Source organism: Hypanus sabinus, chromosome 10 (assembly GCF_030144855.1).
Source record: "Hypanus sabinus isolate sHypSab1 chromosome 10, sHypSab1.hap1, whole genome shotgun sequence".
In the NCBI taxonomy this organism is placed as follows: Eukaryota; Metazoa; Chordata; class Chondrichthyes; order Myliobatiformes; family Dasyatidae; genus Hypanus; species Hypanus sabinus.
The window spans coordinates 32275365-32288071 of NC_082715.1; the positions used below are offsets into that span (position 1 = coordinate 32275365).

General features: G+C 40.8%; 1 protein-coding gene across 4 annotated transcripts in view; it reads left to right on the forward strand.

Moving 5' to 3' along the window:
• LOC132400551 (chloride intracellular channel protein 5-like) overlaps positions 1-12707 on the forward strand; it is a 130374-nt gene that overhangs the window by 44898 nt on the left and 72769 nt on the right. Inside the window, exon 1 of one of the 4 annotated variants that reach the window (XM_059981622.1) lies at positions 12097-12455. The exons of the other annotated variants lie outside the window; for them this stretch is intronic. Within the exon in view, the coding sequence (XP_059837605.1) occupies positions 12393-12455 (63 nt within the window). The 5' untranslated portion in view covers positions 12097-12392. Of the gene's footprint in view, positions 1-12096; positions 12456-12707 lie in introns of those variants that run through there. 4 annotated transcript variants of the gene reach the window in all.

Consider the following 12707-nt stretch of genomic DNA (forward strand, 5'->3'; position numbering starts at 1 on the left):
CTTGCTGGGAAAACTGAAATAAACCTTGAAAATGCTGGAAGCCTTGTTGCCCTGCTGAGTATTTGCAACAGTTTCTATTTAGATTAGAATTTGTGAAGGCATTTTGGATATATGGCAGGAAGCTCATCTCAGTTAAAGATCCCAGTATCACTGGGAACAGTGTAGGTGGCCATCTCCCAGAGGATGAGATTGAAATAATGACAACAGGATCTGATTTCTTTTTGTGTTAGTGATTAATGCAGATCCAGATTCATTTACTTATCACATCTAATCTGAAGTATAGAGTGAAATGCGTTTTGATTTTTAAAAACCACCACAATCTAAGAATGCTCGGGCAGCCCGCAAGTGCCGCCACACATTCTGGGGCAAACGTACATGTTCACAATGTTCAGCAGAACAATATCAAATCAATCCCCTTCCTCTCTCCCATCCCTTCCCACCCGCACGTGTGCACACACACAGTACCAAGGACAGGCCCAACAACCTCCATTAGACTTGCAAACTTTGGCCATCCAACTTTCCCATTGGATTCATGGGCTAGTAGACCCTGGGCTTCCACTTGACCTTCAATCTTTGGAAGGGCCTCAACCTCTGGACTCCTCAGCACGATGGGATCCTGAACTCCAGATTCGACAGCTAGGGGCCCTTGTACCTCCTGCCCACGTGGAGCTCCGATCCTGCTGGGACTCACTGACCAGGAGTGGGGGAGAGATGGTAGCTCCAACCCTGTTCCTCAATGGTCTTAATCTACAGTGCTTGCTGGCCCACCATCCTTCCATGGATATTCTTTGCCCACGATGACACCGGCCTTTGAAATCAGAGCAGAGAAGTAGACTCTGTCCTGAACTGTTCACTCCCCACATTCCTGTCCCTGATCCCCAACATCCCTTTCTGGCCCCAGCACCATCTCTCCAAAACTAAAAGAAAGTCTGAGCCATGACCTTGATGAAGTATATGGTCGGCACCTTGTCATTAGCCTTGTCCTTCCTATTATTCAGCAATGACCATGAAAAATTTGATTAAATACTCAAGACTTAATCCATGAAATAAATTACATTGAAGCATAAGAAATTGTGATTCAGGAAGTTATTGGTTTCATATTTTTAAAAATAAAGATGTATTGTTTGTCCTAATGGCTTCATACGTGGAATTTGAACTGGGATGTGTAGAATTCGAGTTGGCAGATAATTCCTCACTCTGTGATTGGTCCAAACTTGAGCTTTGACTGGAGCTAAAAATAGTTGGTGTATAAAAAGAGAAGAAAAGGCAGCACGCTCTCCTAGTCCATTTCTGAGTTACTGGTTGGCTTGTCACTTTATACATTTATTTTAATTTCCATAAAGGCATTTTATTTTGGGACCTCAGTATCTACACTGTGCCTCTAGAGGGCACTAGTACATGATGTACAAGAGCAAAATCAAGTCAATTACTTTTCAATTGTATTCCTCAGAAGAAATTTATTTAGAAATGCTGCATGGAATGAGATAATGTTAATTAGTTGATAGTCGAATTGGAGTTTTCAACTTTATTCCCAGGTTTAAAGATCAAGAAATAACATTGACAGCATGAACTCATTATTTATTGTAGTGTTCTCAAAACTGAAAGAAGAATAATTCTACAGTAAATCTATTAAATTTGTGAAAGACAAGTGCTTGAATGATGAAGATTATGTCCTTGTAATTCACAAAAGCTGCTATTTTGGTGAAAGAATCCTGAATATGAGGTTGAAATTTTGATGTTGGGGCTTTAATTATTTTTTTTGTGTGAGCTCAAATCTCTGTTTAAACCAGGAATAAAATTTTTGCTTGTACAAAAGTTTTCTGGTGGTTTTATTTTAAAGTCTACCTGAATTCAAATAAACTCATCTCGAGCTTCCATCCCAGAGTTTGTCATTGAAACGTCGGTTACAGTCGATATCTGTACCCGTCTGGAAGCCAGCGAAGTGTTTATTTGTCATATACGCTGGGAAAGCACTAGATCCTTTTCATCTACCCATGTTGTATTGACAATGTTGCAAAATTTTCTAAAACGCACATTTCTGAAAGATCTTGAGAAAGATGTTATAAGTCATTGTTGCTCAGTTTTAATTCATGAATTCAGATTTAACTTTAGCTTCTTGGGTGATCTGTGCCCCCTTTGCTGTTATGGTCAACAGAAAGGAATATGACATCTAATCAGTGTCAATCTACAGTTAAAATTATCACCACAAATACGTGATGCCTTCACCAGTTGCTTTCTATTTTTTCAAAAATGTATTGACAAGGCGCTTCTGGCCCTTTGAGCTATGCCACCCACCAGCCCCCCAAATTAATCTGAGCCTAATCACAGGGCAATTTACAATGACCAATTCATCTAACAACTGGTCCATCTTTGGACTGTGGGAGAAAACCGGAGCAGCTGGAGGAAACCTGGGGAGAAGGTGCAACCTCCGTACAGGCAGAAGGATTGGACCCAGGTCGCCAGTGATGTAAAGCTTTGTGCTAACCACACTATCGTTGCCACCCCACCACACCATTGTGTTCAGCTGGCTTTGATAATTAACACTGAGATTTTAGAAGGGTGTTGATTACCTTTTTCGTTAACTAATGTTTGTATCAGTATTTTAAAAAATGGTCTAGTGCACCCAAGGAAGCAAAGGAATTCAGATTAGTGGCAATAGTGTGCAAGGGCAACATTTCAATAATGAAAAGGTGTTGAGGTTCGAAGTGTTAAGAGTTTTCACAGGTGGATTTAATTCAGTTTTCCTGGAGTAGCTGGACAATCTTGTTGTGATTACTAAATAGTAGTTGTGTAGTTTTACTTGTTTCCCATCATTCTGACTAATTCCTATAGTATGAAAAAGCAGGTTTGTGGTTGACTGAGGTCAGTTGTGGTACAACCTACTCCCAATCAGTTGAGCTCATCTTGCTTCCTTCCTTGACTTCCTTCCTGATTGGTGTATGTAATGCTTAGATTCTGTTCACACCTGCACAGCACAAGATGTAGATGGGCAGGAGGATGTGGGTGGTGAGGGAGGAGGGGAAAACATTGTATGTAAAGGAGAACAAAAACTCCTGAATAATATCTAAAATGCTGGAGGAACTCGGCAGGTCAGGTAGTGTCTATGGAAAGGAATAAAGAGTGGATGATTTGGGCTGAGACCCTTCATCAGGACCCACAAAAGCTCCAGAAACTCTTTGACGTTTGCACAAAGAGCCCAAAGATGCTTAAAAGGAAATGGAGGAGATTCACCAGGATGTTGGCACCAAACACTAAATGCTGGAAGAGCCCTGCAGGCCAGGCACTATCTATTGAGAGTAAACGTTCAATGTTTCTGGCTGAGACCCTTCACCTGGACTCATTAAGGGTCTTGGTCCAAAATGTCGACTGTTTGCTTTTCCCCATAGCTGCTGCCTGGCCTGCTGAGTTTCTCCAGGTGTCTGTGTCCGTCCAGCATCCATAGGTTTTTTTGTCTTTGTGGTTCATCAGGATGTTGCCTGGGATGGAGCATTTTGGTTACATAAGAACATAAGAGATAGGAGCAGGAGCAGGCCAATCGGCCCCTCAAGCCTGCTCTGCCATTCAAGATCATGGCTGATCCAATCTTAACTCTAGTTATCCCCGAGTCCCACAAGGCAACAGTGCCAACCAACAGGGCACCATGCCGCCCATTTTATTTTATTATTCATCCCGCCCAAACCCATGTGATCACCTGGGGGGAGAAAAACAATTTGCCAATTGAGGAGAAAAAATCTGGAAAATTCCTCTCCAACCCATCTGGGCTATCAAAAACTGGTCCAGGAGATCACATGGCTGATCTAAACCTAGCCTCATGTCCACTTACCTGTTTTCTCACCGTATCCCCTAATGCCATTTTTAACCAGGAAAATGTCTATCTCAGTTTTGAATTTATTGAGTGTAGTAGCTTCCACAGCTCTCTGGGGCATTAAATTCCACAGCCCCACTACCCTCTGAGTGAAGAAATTTCTCCTCATCTCAGTCCTGGAACGGCATCCTCTTTTTTAAGATTATGCCCCCTAGTCCTAGTTTCACCCATCATTGGGAACATTCTCCCCGCATCCACCCGATCAAGCCCCTTCACAATTTTATATGTTTCAATAAGATCGCCTCTCATTCTTCGGCACTCCAATGAGTAGAGTCCCAATCTACTCAACCTCTCATCATACATCAACCCACCCATCCCCGGAATTAACCTAGTGAACCTTCTCTGCACTGCTTCGAGAGCCAGTATGTCCTTTCTTAAATATGGACACCAGAACTGCATGCAGTACTCCAGGTGTGGTCTCACCAATACCCGGTACAACTGCAGTAAGACCTCCCTGCTCTTATACTCCATCCCCCTAGCAATAAAAGCCAGCATTCCATTGGCCTTCTTGACCACCTGCTGCACTTGCATACTAACTTTTTGTGTTTCCTGCACCAGGACCCCCAGATCCCTTTGCACAGAAGCACTTTCCAGTTTCTCCCCATTTAGATAATAACTTGCTCTATTATTTTTCCTGCCAAAGTGCAAGACCTCACACTTGTCAGTATTATATTTCATCTGCCAAATGTCTGCCCAACCACTCAGCCTATCTATGTCCCTCTGCAGGGTTTCAATGTCCTCTGCACTCATTACACTCCCTCCCATCTTTGTGTCATCAGCAAACTTCGATACGTTGCACTTAGTCCCTTTCTCCAAATCATTAATATAGATTGTTAAGAGTTAGGGTCCCAACACTGACCCCTGCGGAACACCACTAGTCACCAACTGCCAGTCTGAGAATAAACCATTTATCCCAAATCACTGTTTTCTGTTAGAAAGCCAATCCTCTACCCATGCCAGAATATTATCCCCAATCCCATGATTTTTTACTTTAAGTAATAATCTTTGGTGTGGCACCTTGTCAAATGCCTTTTGGAAATCCAAATACACCACATCCACTGGTTCCCCTTTATCTACCCTATGTTATGTCCTCAAAGAACTCCCAACAAATTTGTCAAACATGATTTCCCTTTTGTAAAGCTATGCTGACTTTGTCCTATTAAGCTATGTTTATCCAAATGCCCTGTTACTGTTTCCTTAATTATCGATTCCAACATTTTGCCAACCACAGATGTTAGGCTAACTGGCCTATAATTCCCAGCCTTCTGTCTATTGCCCTTTTTAAATAAAGGAGTTACATTAGCATTTTTCCAATCTGCCGGGACCATTGCCGAGTCCAGCAAGTTTTGAAAAATTATCACTAATGCATCCACAATCCCAACCGCCACTTCCCTTAAGACCCTAGGATGCAAGCCATCCGGTCCAGGGGATTTATCCACCTTCAGTCCCATTAATTTATCAAGTACCATTTCCTTGGTGATTTGAATCATAGTTAGCTTCTCTCCCCCTAGAGCCCCCTGTTTATTGAGTGTTGGGATATTTTGAGTGTCCTCTACTGTAAAAACTGATACAAAATATTTGTTCAGCATTTCCGCCATCTCCATGTCCCCTACCATTAATTTCCGGGTCTCATCTTCTAGGGGACTAACATTTACTTTAGCCACCCTTTTTCTTTTTATGTAACTATAAAAACTCTTACTATCTGCTTTTGTTTTTCGCCAATTTACTTTCATAATCTATCTTCTCCTTCTTTATCAATCTTTTTGTTATTTGCTGCTGATCTTTAAAAGCTTCTCGATCTTCAATCTTCCCACTAGATTTAGCTGCCTTATATAACTTTCTTTTTAGTCATATACTTTGCTTTATTTCTTTACTTAGCCACGGATAACTGTTTTTTCTTTTACACCCTTTTTTTTCAGTGGAATATATTTTTCCTGATAGTTGTAAAATAACTCCTTAAATATACACCACTGATAAAGTACCGATCTACCCTTTAATCTATTTTCCCAATCCATCTTAAGCAATTCCGCTCTCATACCATCATAGTCTCCTTTATTTAAGCTCAGTACGCTTGTTTGAGATCCAACCCTCTCATCCTCTAATTGAATATGGAATTCGACCATGTTATGGTCACTCATTCCAAGGGGATCCTTTACTAGGACATTTTTTATTAGTCCTGTCTCATTACACAGGACCAGATCTGAGACTGCTTGCCCCCTTGTCGGCTCAGTAACGTATTGTTCAAGGAACCCATCCCGAATACACTCAATAAACTCTTCTTCAAGGCTGCCGTGTCCGACTTGATTAGTCCAGTCAATATGAAAGTTAAAATCCCCCATAATTATAGCTGTTCCCTTATTACAAGCCCCAACTATTTCCTGATTTATGCTCCTGAGTTACAGCTGTTTGGAGGCCTATAGACTACTCCCACCACTGCTTTTTTCCCTTTACTATTTCTTATTTCTACCCAAATTGTTTCGTTATCCTGATCCTTTGAGCCAATATCATTTCGCTTTATTAGAGTGATTTCTTGCTTTATTAACATAGCCACCCCACCTCCTTTTCCTTCTTGCCTGTCTCTCCTAATTGTCAAATACCCTCGTATGTTTAATTCCCAGTCCTGGTCACCCTGCAGCCATGTTTCCGTAATTGCCACAATATCATAACCATACGTAATTATTTGTACCGTCAACTCATCAATTTTATTCCTAATACTACGTGCATTCAAATAAAGGACTTTCAAATATGTTTGACACTTATTTCCTACCTTTTCCTTTTGTACAACTTTACGCTTATCTCTGTACATTCTTTCCCCTCCTGACAGTCTTTTTATTACTCCACTTTTATCTACATCCATTACCTTCTCCATTGTCTTTTTAATTATTTGCTCTCTAGAATCCTCTTCCCCCCCCCCCCCCACTAGTTAGTTTAAAGACCTCTCTGCAGCCCTAGTTATATGATTCGCCAGGACACTAACCCCAGCCTGGTTCAGGTGAAGCCCGTCCCTCCGGAACAGTTCTCTCCTGTCCCAGTACTGAAGACCAGTTATGAAGAAGGCCTAGAGAAGCTCGGTCTGTTCTCCATGGAACAGAGGGGAATAAGAAGGGCAATGAGAGGGGTATATAAAATTAACGGATATAGATAGGGTACAGCATAGGAAGCTGTTCCCCATGTCAGAAGTAAATAAAACTGGAAAGCACATGTTTTGGGGTTGGGGAGAGCAGATTTATACTGAAAATGAAAGGGGAACTTCACCTAGAGTATGGAAAGTACGTGGAATTCACTGCCTGAGAGAGTAGTTGAAGCTGGTTCTCTGACACCATTTAAGTAGCATCCAGATGAGCATTTGAAATGCTTAGACATAGTGTTATGGATCAAATACTGGGTGATGGGATTAATACAGAGGAGGTTACACCATGCAAATCACGTTTTTTGTCCCAATTAGTTCAAATTAATTACTTGGAACAATTCTACTTGCATATTTCATTTTAAAAGTTGGAAGTGGAAAATACTGGTCATATACCTGCAGAACGTGAAAGGAGTGTTGGTATTTGTAACCAAGGTATGGCCTGTACCACTGTGCTTCTGAATTTCTTGATTTTTGTGCCTTGCCTGCTGCTATAGTCTTACATAACTGTTTTTCTGTGCTTCCAATGTGTTGATGCATATAGGTGTATAGTCATCAGTTATAAACCTGAAGCAGTGTTTCAATCCAAAACATGGTCAGTTCCATCCACCCCTCCCACAGATACTGAGTTTCTTTAGCAGGTTATTTACTACTCTTGATTCCAGAATCTGGGGTCTCTTGTTTCCTTTACTACTACATGTCATAATTCTCACACTTGTTCAGGGCCTGTCTAATATGTTATTTTCATTGGTGATTTTCCAAATTAAAATATTCATTTAAAAATTTGTGGATAACCGTACTTTCCTCAAAATGGAGCAAGCGACTCCAAAATGCAGTTTGAACTCAAATGTAGAGAGTAGTACTAAAGTCTCTGACAACTATGGCATCAAATTGGACTAGGTAATGGAAGCAATGTTCATTTTCTGTGATAGAGGAATGACCATAGCAGAGTTACTGTCTATTTCAAATCCCATCTGTTTTTTTTTTATCTGTACCTAATAATATTGAGTTAATATAAAACTGAGCTTTTGTCAGTTTTTTCAATTTCACTTTTGACATAGCTGAAAAATTCCACTCTCGATGTTTATGTAGTTGGGTTTCTTTCTGGGTATTTGTAGAAGGCTTTCGGGGTATATAAATGAATGAGGTTTCCATTTCTGTAATACCTTGTGTTATCTCAAACAGCTATTTATCCAGGCACAGTAAAGTGGTAAAGAAAAGAGAAACCCTTGGCCTTTATTCCCTTTCTCTCTTTCCTTAGGCAACACTTCTCTAAGGTAGCTGCATTATAGTAATTACTGGCCAAGTCTTCGTTATATTTTTGAGACTTTGCCCAAAGTTCAGGTTCATTGCGTGTTCTAGTGGAATTTGAACTTGTGATCTCAGGGCCAATTGTTCAGTAACTGTTGTTTATCCAAATCTTGGCAGACTCAGTGTTTGAACTTAAAGTAAAACCTTCAAAATGATGTTGATCTTTTTTTTTACCAGTTATGTAAAATTCTGATTTGAAGTTCTAAAAGCCATGTTTTAATTTTAATAAAAGTGCTTTGGTTAGCTTCTCATGGACCCAATCTATAAAATACACTGTACTAGGAAATAGTGTTGGAAAAGAGCAGAAAAGCTGGAAATGGAATGTGTGAAATGTTTGTTAGAGCTCTTGAATTAGATTGGACATTCTCTTTGTGTGAGAGAAGCCAGAGGGTGATAGTAGTTGGTCGTCTCTTTGACTCTAGGCTTATCACAGGGAGGTGGTGTGCTGCAGGGGTCAGTGCTGGTCCTTTGTTGTTTGTCAACAATATCAACGATCTGGATGATAATGTGGATCAGCAAATTTGTGGATGACACCAAGATTGGGGGTGTAGTGGAAAATGAAGGCGGCTGTCAGAGCTTGCAGCAAGATCTGGACCGGCTGTGAAAGTGGGCTGAAAAATGGCAGATGGAATTTAATGCAGACAAGTGTAAGGTGTTGTACTTTGGTAGGACCAACCAAGGTAAGTCTTACACAGTGAATGGTTGGGTACTGAGGAGTGCACGAGAATAAAGGGATCTGGGAATTCAGATCCATAATTCATTGAAAGTAGCATGACAGGTAGCTAGGGTTGTAAAGAAAGCTTTTGAATCATAGGTGTTCATAAATTAGAGTATTGAGTACAGGAGATGGGATGTTATGTTGAAGTTGTCTAAGACGTTTGTGAGATCTAATTTGGAGTATTGTGTGCAGTTTTGGTCTCCTACCTACAAGAAAGAGATAAATATTGTTGAACAACTACAGAGAACAGAGAACATTCTGGGCCTAGAGGACCTGAGTTATAAGGAAAGATTGAATAAGCTAGTACATTTATTCCTTGGAACGTAGAAGATTGTGTGGAGATTTGATAGGAGGTATACAAAATTGAGTGGTATAGATAGTAGAAAAAGTCTGCGTGCATTTACCCTGAGGTTGGGTGGGGATAAAACGAGAGGTCATTGGTTAAAAATATAAGGGGTACATGGGTTGGGGGGGGGGGAACCTCTTCACTTAGAGTAGTGAGAGTTTGGGACGAGCTGCCAGCGCATGTGGTGCGTGCGAGATCCATTTCAACGTCTGAGAGGAGTTTGGATGAGTACATGGCATATAGGGGTACGGAAGGTTGTGGTCTGGGTGCAGGTTGATGTGAGCAGGCAATTTAAATGTTTCAGTGTGGACTAGCTGTGCCGAAGGGTCTTTATGTGCTGTTTTTTCTGTGACTCTAAATGTCCTTTTACGTTTATCCTTGTAAACATACATGGTGTGCCAGCTGCTCTTCATCACCATGTACTGTGTTTCATGGTGCAAACAAATTAATCTTTTCAGATTCAGTTTATATATTTACTTACAGCCTGCTTCCTGACAGTGCTCAAACGTGGAGTTGACCCATTAAATCAATCGTGTAATTAACAATTGTCAGATTTCCTGTGGATATTGATAACTAGATTTTACTGCTGTATGAGCGAATGGAGTCATTCCAAATGCTCATTGCTGATCTCCCAGCACTTAGAATTAGACATGGTGGCCCTGTATCAAGGCTCCTCTCAGTAGCATGTGCTCCTGACTTTTATGATGTCCCTAGTGTGCACAGGTTGTGTGTGGTGGAACCATTGAGGCATAAAGTGTATAGTTTGTGGTGTGTTTGATGCTGATTTGTTCCCTTGTCTCAAAGAAGCTGATGGAACAGTTGAAGCACTGTACGGCTGAATGAAATAGGATCAAAATCTGGTTAATATCACCTGCATGTGTTGTGAAGTTTGTGAACTTTGCGACAGCAGTACAGTGAAATACATGATGAATGTAGGAAAAAAAATCTGAATATAAATATAAAATTAAAATAAGTAGTGTAAAAGTAGAAATGTTTATATAGTGTTCATGGGCCCAATGTTAATTTAGAAATCAGATGGCAGAGGGGAGAAGCTGTTACTGAATCGCTGAGAGTGTGCCTTCAGGCTTCTGTACCTCCTTCCCAGAACCCTCCAATCCAAAATGGGGGATGCCTCCTGTCCCCCTCCCCCCTCCATTACACCACCCCCACTATTACTATAACAAGCTTGCATTTCAGTAGTGCCCATCGTGATCTTTGAATCTCGCACAGCATATTGCAGACAATGAAGTAATTTTGGTCAGTGCTGAAGTGTTTTAGCAAGAAAGTAATGCCACTTCTACAGTTATATGTAAATGCTTGCAATTACATGAAATGTCCTCATGTATATTTGCGTTTAGGAAGGAGGTTAGTTAGAATCTAAATTGATATGATAAAGATAGTAGGGGCATGGAGGGCAAGTTGATGGGCGTAAGAAGTTTAAATGGGTCACCACAGACTAGATGGGCCGCAGGGCCTGTTTCTGCGCTGTACTTTTCTCTGATTCTATTCTCTATAAAGTAAGTCATTATGCTGAGGATGAGACTTTAAGCAAATAACTATGCAGTGTTTGGATGAAATATTCAGTTGTCTTCTCACGTAGTGCTGCACAATCAAGATCAAAGCAGACATTAACATTAGCAGGTGAAACAGTTTTTGTATTCCATTCATTGTTATATTAATTATAGATAATACATCCAGGCAGTTTTTAATTGTTCTTTTTATTTGAACTTTGAGAGTGATTTTAAACGCTGAAGCTACTTGTTCCAATACTGGGCATTGCTCTTTCCATACCAGGTTGTGATGCAACCAGTCAGGGCACTCTCCACTGTACATCTATAGAAGTTTGTTAAAGTTATGGATGATATGCTGAATCTGTGAAAACTTGTAAGAAAGTCAAGGTGCTGTTGTGTATTCTTTGTGGCACTTGTGTGCTGGTCCTAGGACATCCTCTGATAAGATAACACTAAGGAATTTAAAGTTGACACTCTTCTCCCCAATCTCCTAGTGAGGACTGGATCAGAGATCTCCAGTTTCTTCCTCCTGTAGTAAATAATGGTTCCTTTGGCTTTGCTGACGTTAAATGAGAGGTGGTTGTGGCTGTATTGAACCCAGTTACTCAAACCATCCACATCTGAGCTGATTTCTGCTCTTTAAGTTTTTTATTCGGGTGTGAAGATGCTATATTATAAGAATTGAATGCCCTAAAGAAGCAGTTGTTCCCATGAATTTAAAAGTAGAACCAGCATCACCACAACCTACGTACTGCTGAATTTGTAATATTCATGCAGGTTATTTTTAAGGTGTAAAACAAACACAGTGCATCTCCAGTTCCAGTCCGAGAACTTGGTGTGTAATTTACTGAGAGCAAAACCACTGAAATTGCCTCTGGGTGATTTCACTATCTCCAACACACTCGCGCACACAGAGACACACACACACAGGTAGGCTGCTTCCTCCACCAATGATTAATCTACCTGTAGATGTATTTTGTCAAACGCCTTGCTCTCAGGCTACATGTTAGTTTTCCTGTCAGTGCAAGAGTCCGAACAGCTAAACATCTGTTTACAGAGATTAATCTGTGTGTTTGACATTTATGGCCACATTATTCAACCGCTGCAGCTTTCTGCCTGAGCTTAATAGAAAATAAATAAAAGGAGATCAGTGTTTGCTGACGGAGGCAGGCTCCACCCTCTGTGTGCAACCCAGCCTCTTTCCACTCAGTACTATTTTCGGCTGCTTTGCTATCTCACTTACAACACATACAATTAATAGAAGTTGTTGGAGAGGAGTGCTACACGAAGGGAAAAGAGACTGCCCTTGTTCCTATCTGAGGACCAGTACACCTATAAACCGTTTTTAAACTTCTGGTTTTTGCTTTGGGTGTCAGAGGTGCATTGAGTGTGACTCGATGGTCTTTGGAACTTGCTGGAACTGTCCTGGAGGGAGAATGTATTTATGGTTCCAAGTGGATTTTTGAAGCTCTGGGGTGAGAAACAGTGATCAGAGGACTAAGAATCACTTTGACATGGCAGCTCTGGCTCCTGTCAATGGATTAGACAAGAATCCTGAAATAGAACTGTTTGTCAAGGTAAGGTACTTTTAAAATTCAAGGGGAAGGGGACTTTCAGTAGTTTTGAGCTTGTTTAAGGAACAAGGATTGATGTATACTTAGTTTAAATACACTGGAGTTTTTATAAGCTTTCTGTGATTCTTTTGGTTATGAGGCAACAAATGTTGACGTAAGCAACCCACACAAAATGCTGGGGAACTCAGCAGGCCAGGCAGCTTCTATAGAAACGAATAACCAATTGACATTTCTGGCTGAGCCCCTTCTTCTGGA